This window comes from Sinocyclocheilus anshuiensis, unplaced genomic scaffold, assembly GCF_001515605.1.
Source record: "Sinocyclocheilus anshuiensis isolate Anshui unplaced genomic scaffold, SAMN03320099.WGS_v1.1 scaffold1938, whole genome shotgun sequence".
Taxonomy (NCBI): domain Eukaryota; kingdom Metazoa; phylum Chordata; class Actinopteri; order Cypriniformes; family Cyprinidae; genus Sinocyclocheilus; species Sinocyclocheilus anshuiensis.
Window position 1 is genome coordinate 318,082 of NW_015547736.1, and position 13,049 is coordinate 331,130.

The window sequence follows — 13,049 nt, forward strand, 5'->3', positions numbered from 1 at the left end:
ATCTCAAACGTACAGCGCGCTCTCTTCATTTTATCAAATGATCATAATCACATCTATTCATTTTACAATCCTGCTACTAGCATTTTATTCAGACTAAAACCCCTTTAATTCGGGTGAGAAAGCGGGGTTTTTTTTAGTGGCTTTTGCACATCCTGTCATGCCGGTGACTGCGTGCTGCTGCAATAGACGCATTTTGCTGCATTAAAGTTAACGATTAATCGATTAATTGATCGTTAATTTAAACGACGATCGATCATGGAAATTATCGAAAATTTACATCCCTAGTCCGAACATTATGAGAGGCTTTCCTACCTGCCTGTCAACATATGTATTTGCATACCTCTGCGCACCCTGGTCGTGTTTAACCGGCTTAACAATAGTGGCCTATGACTATGTGTGCCTGGGTTACCACGCTGCCCATCTTAACTCTAATCAGACGCACACGATGTGTAATGTTCATTAGGAACTGAAATTGGCACACTTTCTTGAGTAGTGGCACATGCTTCTTCTGAACTAAATGCTGCAAAATCATCACAGTGAGAAGTGAACATGCTTTTTAGCCCCATCGCTGTTATGCGTTTTGGGAGACATGAACACTTGTGCATTCAGCTTAGCCTTGAACTCTGCAATGGTGCTCTTGTGCTTTTTACACTTTTCACTAATTGTTCAGCTATTTATTTATCTACCTGTGACTGAAGATCTTGAGTCTTTGCCTCTGACTTTTGTGCCTCTGCATTTTTAACATGCAGTTCTTCACATTTAGCATCTATACTTGACAACAGATGTGTCATCAAATCATGCAGCCTCATACAACGCATGTAGTTTAAAGCCTCAATTGACCGTTCGCAGGGAGCTTGATTGACAGGCGATCTGACCAATCAGAACGTGGATAGTATGTGCTGCTGCTGCTTTCCGCCATCTTGCCCGACATCTACAGCAAGTCTCCATAGAAATCCATGTTAAAACGGGGTAAAAAAGATAGACTGAATTGAAACTTTTTCAGTATAACTAAATATAAAAATATGCGGAGGGTTAAGCTGTGCTGTTGTTGGGTGCCACAGTAATGGCATTAAGCTAAGAAATTCCTTTAAAGTACTTGTTTTGCGTACCAGATTTGTCCATGTATGCGCTGTATGAATCGCTTGCAGTAAGTTAAAATACTGAGTGTTAAATAATAAAATGTTAAAATGTGTGCTCTTACCATTCTGTGGACAAAATCCTGTGAACTTCGCCCTGATCAGGAGCTGTTTATGCACATGTGCACTCATCTGTTTTCAATGCAGCTAAGCTTGCGTCGCTTCATGTCATCTTCCCACTCATTAAACTATTAAAAGGCCCTTTAATGCAAAAAGACGGTCACTGCGACACTGTAAAGTGATGAAACTATGGTGCTATGTGCTTTTTAAAACCATTTTCATAGGTTTCACATTATATTATTGGCTCGGAAAATATGTAAATGTACATGCCCAGTAGCCGCAGCTGTATCCCTTCTAGCCTTAACCATAAATCAGACAGGAGAGTAGATTAACTTCGGTGGACTTAAACTTGAAAAATGGTGTGTTCTGCGGTTGAAGTAAAATACTTTCTGATGTTTATTCATGTTCATTTCTTTACATAAATATGAAAAGACGATTGGTTCACGTGTTCGAACTGAGACAATACAGTGATCTGTCACGACACATTAAAGAGCCACAAAACTGTATTTATTGTTTGAATTTCTTTAATAAATGACAAAATTTGAACGCTGAGAGTCCTGAGACCTTGTTTCATACCAGCTTGAAAAATGGTGTGTTCCGCGGTTGAAGTAAAATACTTTCTGATGTTTATTCATGTTCATTTCTTTACATAAATATGAAAAGACGATTGGTTCACGTGTTCGAACTGAGACAATACAGTGATCTGTCACGACACATTAAAGAGCCACAAAACTGTATTTATTGTTTGAATTTCTTTAATAAATGACAAAATTTGAACGCTGAGAGTCCTGAGACCTTGTTTCATACCAGAAGTAACCTACTTTGTCTTGTCTGTTGGCACGTTTACAGTTTCCTCTTTGCTCTGCAATGTATTTTTCACTGCGTGAGAACATGATTTGTAGTGTGAGAATGGCAATTTTTGTCGGGGATGGCAACAGTAACTAAGGAGGGCGGGTCTTTGCGAACGGTTAATTACATTGCCATGTTTTGATTTCATTTTATATTGACCAATTACTGTCCACCATGCAATCATTTTAGAATCTGAATCTTTATCTTTACTCAAGACCTTCTCTTCAGGGTAGGCTCAATATTTTTCTCCATAAATCAAACAATACGTCATTATCATTAGAGATTTTCCCTTCCATAACTGCGGAGGTAATCTGAATGTTGTCAGTTTATACAGTAATGGGACTATTGAAGCTACTTACAACCTTCTAATTTCTGTATCATGCAAATGGAGAATGAAAGCAGACTTACCCACTTTGTGATCAGAAGGCCAGTTTTAATCTATTCACAAGATCAACTGTGAAAAATGTCTTCACTTCGATGACCGATCAAAGTAACTTTCAGAAAACTCAAAGAGGAATGTCTGAAGAACAAAATAATTTTGAAGCTTGAAATTCCCTCCATCTGTATGCAAAGTGACCCACATTTGTGTTGACCACTGAAAATAAGTAAGATTCAACAGTTTGGACATGGAGCTGCCTCCCAAATCTATTCATTTAGGTATGCATTTCACCATGCAATATCTAAGTTTTTGTAATATTTTAAAGTCTTTTCATATTTCAAGTCTACGGCTGCCCGCATTTACCTCACATCATAATGTATATTCCACTTTGCTTTTCAAACCAGAAGAACAAAATAGCTAGAAAAATTATCATTTTCACCTTGGTAATAAACCTGTTAACATCTTTACGTCGCAATATTGCCTTTTTGTTTTAAACCATTAAGGCGAGCTCTTAATCTCGTTTTATAATCTTTAAATTATAAAACACTGCATTCTGTCAGCAATGTAACGCGGCAGTAACGTATGGAGAACCCTGCTTGTAACTATACTCTAATTACTATTATACTATTATATTTTGAAAATTATAATGTGTTAAATTACTCCGTTACTAAAAAAGTAATCAAATTACAGTAGTGCATTACTAAGTAATGCGTTACTGCCCAACACTGATCGGGATGAATCTGGAACAGGGAAATGTATTGTGTGAAACTGTCCATGGGCTGTCAAGGCAGCATGTGCACCTGCTCGGCTGGCAACCAAATGGAGGGGAAGGGAAATCAGTGTGGTGAGTGTGCATGTGTGTGCGCTGCACCCAGCGGGGAAACTACTTCATCACGTCATTCTTTTGGCCGCGTACTGTCCAGGTACCACAACAGGTAGTCGGCAACAATGTTCTGTTGTCCTGGACCTTGAATTTGTAGGGTTGTGGATGCTCAGGTACCACCTCATAACTCTGGAGTTGTGGTATTTCATTGTCTGTATCCACGTTAGTGCCCTGTAGTCTGTCTCCAGATCAAATTCCCTCCCCAGGAGATAATATCTTAGACTTTCGAGGGACCACTTGATCGCGAGACACTCCTTCTCCACGGTCGAGTACCTGGTCTCCCTGGGCAACAGCTTCCTGCTGATGTAGACTGTTTTTTCTGCTCCCACCTCCCCCTGGGCCAGGACAGCCCCAACTCCTGTGGCTGAGGCATCTACCTGGACCAGGAATCTCTGGTTGATGTCATGGCTTTGTAGGACTGGGCTGCTGCAGATCTTCTCTTTGAGAGTTCTGAAAGCTGCCTCACAAGTCCTCAGTCCACTCCATCAGACTAACTGTTAGACAGTTAGATTCCATCAGTCAACGGGCACCTGCCAATACCCCAGGGTTCAGGGTGGTAATATATCGGGCCTGTCCAATTCTCTCCAGCAGGCCGTCTATTTGCGACATGGGGTAAGCATCGAAACGGGTCTGGGCATTCAACTTGCGGAAGTCTATACAGACACGTAGCGCTCCGTCTTTCTTTGGGACAATAACTACGGGACTGCTCCACTCGCTTCTGGATGGCTCAATCACTCCCATTTCCAACATCATTTCCACTTCTTCTTTCAGGGGTTCTATTAAACTTTCTGGCACTCTGTAAGGTCGTTGTCTTGATGGCGTTGGGTCAGTGAGGTGGATCGTGTGGTGGATTAACTCTGTTCTCCCCGGCCACTGGCAGAACAAAACGGAATTGTTCCAGGAGGCTTTGCAGCTGAGCTCTGTTGGGATCCTGCAGGTGCTGCAAGTTCACCTCAGCTGGTTCTCTCTGTGCCCTGGCCTCTGGCTCTGTTTCCTCATCCATCACCTCAGTCACTTCCTTCACCATCATTGTCATCCCTTGACTCACAGGTGGCTCTTTCCATTCTTTGAGCAGGTTGATGTGATACGTCTACTTAGCTTTCCCCTTACCTGGATGGTGCATCTCGTAATACACCATTTCTGTGCTTTCTGTGCTGCTTTTTGTGCTGCTTTAAGGTTCTTTCTTGCCTGTTTTTGATAGCGTTCAAGCTGTTCCCTCATCTTCAGAACATACTGGACGATGCCCCTCTCATCTTTTCTGTAGGCAGGATTCTCCAGGGGTCCTTGCACTTGCCAGACATATAGGAGCTCAAAAGGGGAGAAACTAGTTGAAGCTTGAGGAACTTCGTCCGTGTCAGATACAAACTTCCGCAGCATGTTCTTTAGTGTCTGGTTGAACCGCTCCACCAAGCCGTCTGTTTGTGGATGGTATGCACTGGTTCTGATGGCGGTGATGCCCAACTGGCGATGAAGTTGCCGAGGTGAAATTTGTCCCTTGGTCTGTTAGAATCTCTTCAGGGATTCCCACCCTGGAGAACAGTAGTACAAGGGCTTGGATGATCTTTGGGATGTTAATGGAGTGGGAAGGCCTCTGGGTACCTGGTTACGTAGTCACATATCACCAGGATGTATTGGTGTCCTGCACTGCTCCTCTCAAGTGGCCCCGCAATATCCATTGTGATACGCCTGAAGGGAGTAGAAATAACAGGGAGAGGGTACAAGGGCACTCGGCCCCGCTGGGACACAGCACTGACATGTTGCACATATGTTGCAGTATGTCTGTACGTCAGTGTAAAATGAAGGCCAATGAAAACGTGAATTGATGTGAGTGTATGTTTTATGCTGTCCCAAGTGACCAGCCCATGGAATGGTGCGTGCGAGGTGCAAGACAATGGGTCTACAACATCTAGAAACAATTAAACAAGTAACATTTTTGGCTTGCAAGTACAACACATCTTTCATAATCACATACTTTTCATCACACAAGTTTGAACCTTTTTCACAGGCAGCTTTTTCTAACAGTGACTTAAGCGACTCATCTTTTCTTTGCAGTTCCCCAATGTTTTCTGGGATCTTCCAGTCACCCAGATACTTTTCAAGCCGACGTGGTTTTCTTGGGCCCTTGGTCCCGCCCTGCAGCAGACTATTGTGCAAGTCTGGCAGTGGCTGCAGACCTGCTTTAGCTTGAGCCCGGGTAACAGCAGGGCATGATTTATGTACAGTGGCAGAGGTAACAGTCTCAGAGTTCATGGAGGCTTGCAACAGTTCATAGAGTTTAGGTAAGTGTCTTTCTAAAATTATATCAGCAGGCAAATCATGAACTGTAACAACATTCATCAGAAATGACTGTTCTATGCTCTAGCATACACTCCTGCTCGCTCCTCATCCATCACCAGGTAAGCCTCCAAAGCCTGCCTGGTAAGCAATGGAACCAAACGAAAATTCCACTCTCCCTCAGGCCATCCCCAAGTCTTGGCCAGGCGTTCGAAGCATCGAAGATAACTCTCAATGTCCTCCCCCTGTTGGAAGACGGGTATCTTTGGCAGTTCACTCATTGGCCTCGGTTGGCTTGGAAATCGACTTGCTGGGGTGTCAGTGCTGCGAGCGTGTTCTTGAAGCAGTCGGCGTCGGAAGATTCATTCGCAGGCCCTCGGCATCACTGGGAGTCTCAGCAGATCTAGCAGACTGCAGAATCACATCCCGTAGTCCCTGGAGCTCTGCCAGATGCCTCTTCTCCAATTGCTCCTGTGCATCGACTTTGACCTTGATGGTGTGTGGGACTCAGATGAAGCCTTTGGAAATGCCTCCGCTCCCCCTTCATCCTCCGTCGACTCTGCGGTGTCCCATACCGCATCCCCCTCTGCAACCACTTTCGCCCGTGATCATAATCTACCTCGGGTTCTTTTGCTTTTCGGCACTATCTTGCGGGTAGCCATCCCACCACTGCCACCAAATGTGATATTGCGAGAACCACCAACTCGCTTGGGGATGTAGAAAGTGTCCGTAAAAGATGTAAAAATGATGGCTCTACCCACAATAGCACTTTCGTGCAAGGTGTAGTTTATTTAAAGCACCACAGATAAATATAAAAGTCCACGAATGATGGCGTGAAGAAATATATACAGTGTAATCACCAAAGACACAAAAAAATGCAAAGTAACAAAGAAACAACAAACTGGAAAATAAATATGAAAAAGTTATATACAAAATATATACACACAAAGGGTATCTTCAATATACTCGCTTTGATGGGGGTTGCTCACGGTACTACTGATGCACGCTCGCGTTCGACTTGGTTAACAAGTGATAAATGTGAGTCTGGCCTCCCTTTTTATAGGCCTTTTTTAAAACAATAAATTTTCAACTATACTCTTTACATATATACAATAGACATATTTTATAAACACAAAACCTAATTTAATCATAATAAACACAAAATAAAACCAATAATACAAATGACTGTTTTCTTTTTACATTTGTCAGTCTTTAACACATTTAACAATGGTTTTGCCTAATTTTGAGCACAGTGTGCCGGCACGGCACCAACAATGACGTCATAAGCGGTTGACGCTCAATTTTTGGGGGGGTGTTTTTTCTTTTAGTGATTGGTAGTTTTGTTGGTGTTTATTTGTTCCTGTTTGAAAGCATTTATTTTAAAAGCTAGAATGTAAACCTGTTAAAATGTTCATTTAGTTCAGATAAGTTTGCATGAACACAGAGAAGACGAAAAAAATCTCTGTAAACTTGCTACTTGTCACGCTTAGCAAGCTTGTTGTTCAGCTCAGACTTTAGCTCAGATTATTAATGCATCGCTCTAGCCAATAACCGTCAAACATTGTTTTATTTTATTATTTCTGAAGATGAAAAAACATAAAAAACAAACATAAAGCAACTGTAGGCCTGTATGGATTCTTTTATTTCTTATATTTTAAGGATAATTTAAGAATCACTTTACTGTTGTAATAAAATGGTGTAAAACCGCATCTGTTTCTGAACAGAGAAAACTGAATAAAACTATAGAAATAAAAATAAATATATAAGCCTATGCATGAAATATATTTCACTTAAATAATTTATTTAAAAAGCGAAAGAAAAAAATGTGCTGAGTGTCTTTGTGGTGTGCTTGAAGTTCACGGAAAGGAAACCGAGACAGCAGAAATTAAGCGGCATCCTGCACGTTTTCTTTATTTTGCAAAGGCTTTACAGTTTTTAATTATGTTTTGCTTCTGTCTTTATGACCATAAATTACGGAGTAATAGTTTCCTCTCTAAGGGCGTGTTCACACTTGGCGTCTTTTTTGACAGGAAAAAGTTGAAAGACTGCTTTTTTGGTAAAGTAAAAATATATTTTAGAAGGGAACTAAAATAACCTATAGCTGTGTTTATAGCTATAATGTTTATCATTTTTGTAAACATTTTGCTTTATTCACCTGTATTTTAGCCTACATTATTTATGAATGTATTAATAAAATACAACGTAAAGCCTAGTGACTTAGGCCTATGTGACATTGACATTTATATATTTCAGTGATTTTAATAAGAAAAATACAGCCAGCCAGTTTTATAATTTCATAATAATAATAATAATAATATAATAATAATCTTTATTTTCTATCGCCTTTAACTGTTAAAGCGCTTTACATAGCCTAAACAAATAAAACATCAAAATACACCATTAAAGATTATGAAATAAGCAAGAGGAGAAATACATTCAAAATACTTGAAAATAAAATATGGAAATTATAAAATAATTTTCAATCAAACGAAAGGTAAAAATTATTCAGAGCAACATATCGACCTTGAATCTCTCAAAAATCCTAAAAAAAATATTACAGCCACAGTTTTAGAAAGGAATTGTTTATTTATTTGGTATGAAATATTGCTGTTTATAAATAAGAGTTGGCACACCTGACTGAGTGGCATTGCTATAGGGTTTTAATTCTGACATGATAAATTAACCTTGGATGAGCGCACATGCGCGTTCACTTGGATTATTTTCTTATAAGAGCATTTGAACTTAAATGGATGTTTTTGGTCATAAATAGAACATCATTCATAGGCTATAGCTACTTTTGTATATTAGGCAGCTTGAAATGTGGAATTGAAGTAAACAATCAAAAACAAAATATAAAACTTTATGCAGATATGCATGAATGACCACTTTTGCATCACTCAAATCGTTGTTTTTTTAATTAACTTTTAGTAAGACTAATTAAATCAGCGTGCTGACTTGACTAGCAATACATAGTAGCGTACATATTGCCAGTGTCTGCGGAAAGCGCAATAAAGTGTGTGCTTACAAATAATGACAATGTAGCCTAAATTGGTTTTCCAAGTTCTTTTTACTAAATATTTGGGTGAATTATATTTTAAAGTGATATTCTAATATAAATAGGCTATTTTATGCATTAAACTACCAGACACTGTCAGAAAATGAATTCTCATCAAAAGCAGTCTGATCTGGGGTGCGTTTCCCATACAATGACGTAACTCGTTGATTAACCACCATAGTACGATGCATTGTTGTAGAAACAAACTAACTAATCATGTTTCCTGAACATGATCACATCTCCGTCCTTTGAAACACAATAGTTCAACAATATAGGCCATTGTTAATGACGTCAAATTATGCTTTAGGGAAACGCACCCCTGGCCGTGGTGTTTAACTACAGAATGTTGTTCCTTAGGCCACCTGGTGGATATTGTGTGAAGCACAACAATGTTTTAAAAATTAAAAAGCGCCTGCAGGGAGCTCCATGATTACGCATGACGAATTGCGTGCTGCCATGTGAAAATATGCATTCTTAAAGGCCACATCTGTAATTCATACGCACTTACAGTATGTGTACAGTAGGCTACCATGGGACACGAGCTCCTTTATGGAATAAAAGGAAAAAATATTTAAGGAAAGATGGCAAATAGGTAGGCTTAAAAGTATAGAAGGAGAGGAGGGTTGCATTGTCAATTTTAACATGTGCATCAATCAGAGTGTCCAGTAGCAGCGAGGTATCTTTAGGCAGGTGAAAAGCATGTGGTTAATGTGTACCGTTGTGGCTCCCACTAGTAAAAAAAAAAAAACAGCAGGTTATATATTGTGTGCCAAACAGGTAAAAAAAAAAAAAGAATAAAAGGAGACCCGGGTTGCATCATCAGTTTGTTCACATGCATCTCAGATTGGGAGCTGCCTCCGGGTGGCAGGTTTTGTGGCATCTGCCTCACAAAGATTTTTACCCTTACTGCAAATTGCACTGTAAAGACTTTGATGCCCTTCGCGACAACGTACCTTTGTGTTCTCAGCACTTATACTGGCATAAACAACAATATCGACAGACTGTCCACAGAAAACGATTTAAGACTCAGACTCTCTCCGATACAGCCAAACATCGCCGTTATCATATCAAGCACACCCATCTCATTAAACAGTAATTTATTTAAACATATACAATAGGTTGCATACAAATTGTGTTTCATAAAAGGTAGTTATTTTACAAGGGTATATGTTACATGTGCACTTTTTCAAAATACTTTGTGACTGGTGGGGGTGGGGGGGGTAAATGCCTGGTACACGACTAAAATGTTTTAGAACCACTGACCTAGAAGAATGTGGTTATAAAAAAATTAAAAAAATCTTTTTTTACATTGCAAAATTTGTCAAATTCTTTGTGTAATGTGCTCAATTATTTCCTGGTCTGCTATAATGAAGTAATGTCTGTTTAACTGTATGCAATTTTATTTGATTGAAATGTTTGTTTGTGTTTGTGTTTGTGTGTGTACTGATAGAAACCCCTTGGACAGCAGTTTAAGAAGGAAGTACATATCCGAAACCTTCCATCACTGTTTAAGAAGCCAAAGCCTACGAGAGATATACTGGAGAACACTGATACTGCAGGTCTGATTACCCTATTCTCTTCTGACCATGACAATTGCTGAGAGAATCACAGTTTCACAATATCCTCACTTCATTGCCATTGAAACTCCTCTGTGTAGTACAGTATCCGTCTGAAAGGGCTTTTTGGGGCATGAATGGTTTATTGAAATGAGGAAAGACGACAAGAACTTTTGTGTTTAATGTTATTTGGATGTACATTTTTTTTTCTCTTCTTTTGTATGGTTTTTAGGTAATATATCTGTATCATTATCATTTAAAGAATAACAAATAATTGCTGTAAGAGCACCTCATTGAAAAAAAAAACAATTGAAAAATAAAAACAAGTACCTTTTGAAAAAGTTAAATGATAAGTCTTGTTAATTACAGTACTGATCCAGCACTACATTCAATTATGATGCAATGGCCAATTTTTAAATAACACATTCAACACTAATTGCTATTTGACATGTCTGTGTACAGATTGTGTAAAAAGTGTTGTGATTTATACACTGCAGTTTTTAATAAATGTATACTTGGACGGATTACACTGATTGTATGGACTCTTTCTTAAATTGTGAAATTTAAAGAATGTTGTAATCTGCCAGAAGTGAAGGAGTATTGATTGCATAATATATTTGCTTACTATGACAAGCCTGTGTGTGTATGTATATGTGTAGGTGTAATTTGCAGGTGGAACATATCCCCACCACTTTTTGACAAAGTTGATTTTGTCCCCACTCCACTTTTTGAAGCTATTTTAAAAAATAGGCCTAGCATAAAGAAGGCTTACAGTGTTATGTAATATAAAATGAAAACTATTCCAATCCATTGTTCTTCATCATTTGATTTATTCATGTAACACAAAACACATTTGCGCCGTTCAGACAGGCCTGATCTATAAACCATATATTGGGATTTATAAACAATATGTTGTCTGTACATATATACTGACATATGTATTGTCATATATTGGGATTTATAAACAATATGTTGTCTGTACATATATACTGACATATGTATTGTCATATATTGGGATTTATAAACAATATGTTGTCTGTACATATATACTGTATATTGCTGCCAACATTTGATGCTTTTGACAATATCTCTAGCTATCATCGATACATGATTATCGTCTTTCGATGCACCCCAGCGTGAATATATATATATATATATATATATATAATTTTGGGTTTCTTTGGGATGGGGATGATGGTGGAGCCGTTTGAAGCATGAAGGGACTTTGCACAGCTCCAGTGATCTGTTTGTCCAAGTGCACCACACATGTTGTCAACATGATGCAAATGTTAAACAAATGACTTGTTAAATATCTTTGCAGAAAAGATGCATGAATTACAACTACATCCTGTACAAACTTGTCTTATACATTTTATATGATCAGAAATAATAGGCTACAATGAAAATGCTTAAAAAAATTCTCAAGTCAATGTAATTCAAATTCAAAATGACTGACTTTATATATAGAATCCGAAAATTGTACATTTTAAACTGCACACTTGTAAATATATCTGTACATTCATTCAAACAATTACATTTCTCTATATTTCTACTGTATATAGTGCATCATTGAATTTTCTGTTTTTCTTTTTTTATTTATAAGAATATGTTATACTCTACTGTGTAATTCCTATGTCTGCTGCACTTTCTGCACTGAAAGCTCCTGTCACCAGGTCAAATTCCTTGTGTGAAGTGACGTGACATGGGGCCAAGTGTACATGGTGACCCATACTTGGAATTAGTGCTCTGCATTTTAACCCATCCAAAGTGCACACACACAGCAGTGAACACACACACACCGTGAACACACACCCGGAGCAGTGGGCAGCCATTTTTGCTGCGGCTCCCGGGGAGCAGTTGGGGGTTCGGTGCCTTGCTCAAGGGCACCTCAGTCGTGGTATTGAAGGTGGGAGAGAGCGCTGTACATTCACTCCCCCCACCTACAATCCCTGCCGGTACGAGACTCGAACCCGCAACCTTTGGGTTACGAGTCCGACTCTCTAACCATTAGGCCACGACTTCCCCCGTGTGTGTAAACATACTTGGTAATAAAGCTCTTTCTGACTTCCGAAGGTATAACACCAGTAGACTGTTAACAATAACTGTACTGTGAAAACAATGAACAGCAGCTTTCAGCCTGTCACTGTGATGCAAACATGAAATATCAGACATAAAGTAGTAGTTACAGGTTTTATTTTAATTGTGCTGCTTTTCCATTGTTTTTTTTATGCGGCGTCTCATGCATTAAACAGCATTCTAAAAACACGCCGCTCAAGTTAAAAGAAGTTCACTCCCATCTTCTTGCATGTTTTACCTATTCCACTGTCCGTGTTGCATCTTTGTCAACACAAAAGCGAATGGCAGCTAGCGATATGGACGCATCACATATGAGCAGTTAATCACATGCGTGTCGGTACACGCGGTTGGATCGTTCTTTTCGCTTTCTCTTATCATTGGCCTATTGTCAAAATGTCTAATTCTGACATTTGGTAATATTTCTATTCAAAATTCCTCAATTCCTCGATTTCTAACAAATAAAATCGTGGCAAAACATTAAATTAATTGATAAAATCAGAAAAATTAAATCGCCCTGACCTAGTGTGCAAAGAGTGCTCCCTTTATAATTTCAAATGCACTGAGCCTGTCACTTATCTCAGTTCATCGGTTCAACAGATGTGTCTCTGATTGGCTACACTGCTCAATGCTGCAAAGTTGTAAATAGAAACATCTGATGCTCTCCAGAGCGCAAATGCAAATATGCACAGAAGAGTTTGCCAAATATGTTATTACAGTTTCAAATAAGGGTGCTCTTGGTTTTTATTTATTTATTTTTCTTTCCTAAACTGGGCGTGACACG

At 39.0% G+C, this 13,049-nt stretch overlaps 1 protein-coding gene across 1 annotated transcript in view; it reads left to right on the top strand.

Annotated features, from left to right (window-relative positions):
- Window positions 1–10,710, top strand: part of xpo5 (exportin 5) — a 109,457-nt gene extending 98,747 nt beyond the window's left edge. Inside the window, exon 27 of the mRNA XM_016507321.1 lies at window positions 10,087–10,710. Within this exon, the coding sequence (XP_016362807.1) occupies window positions 10,087–10,236 (150 nt within the window). The 3' untranslated portion in view covers window positions 10,237–10,710. The remainder of the gene's footprint in view (window positions 1–10,086) is intronic.
- The last annotated feature ends 2,339 nt before the right edge of the window (window positions 10,711–13,049 follow it).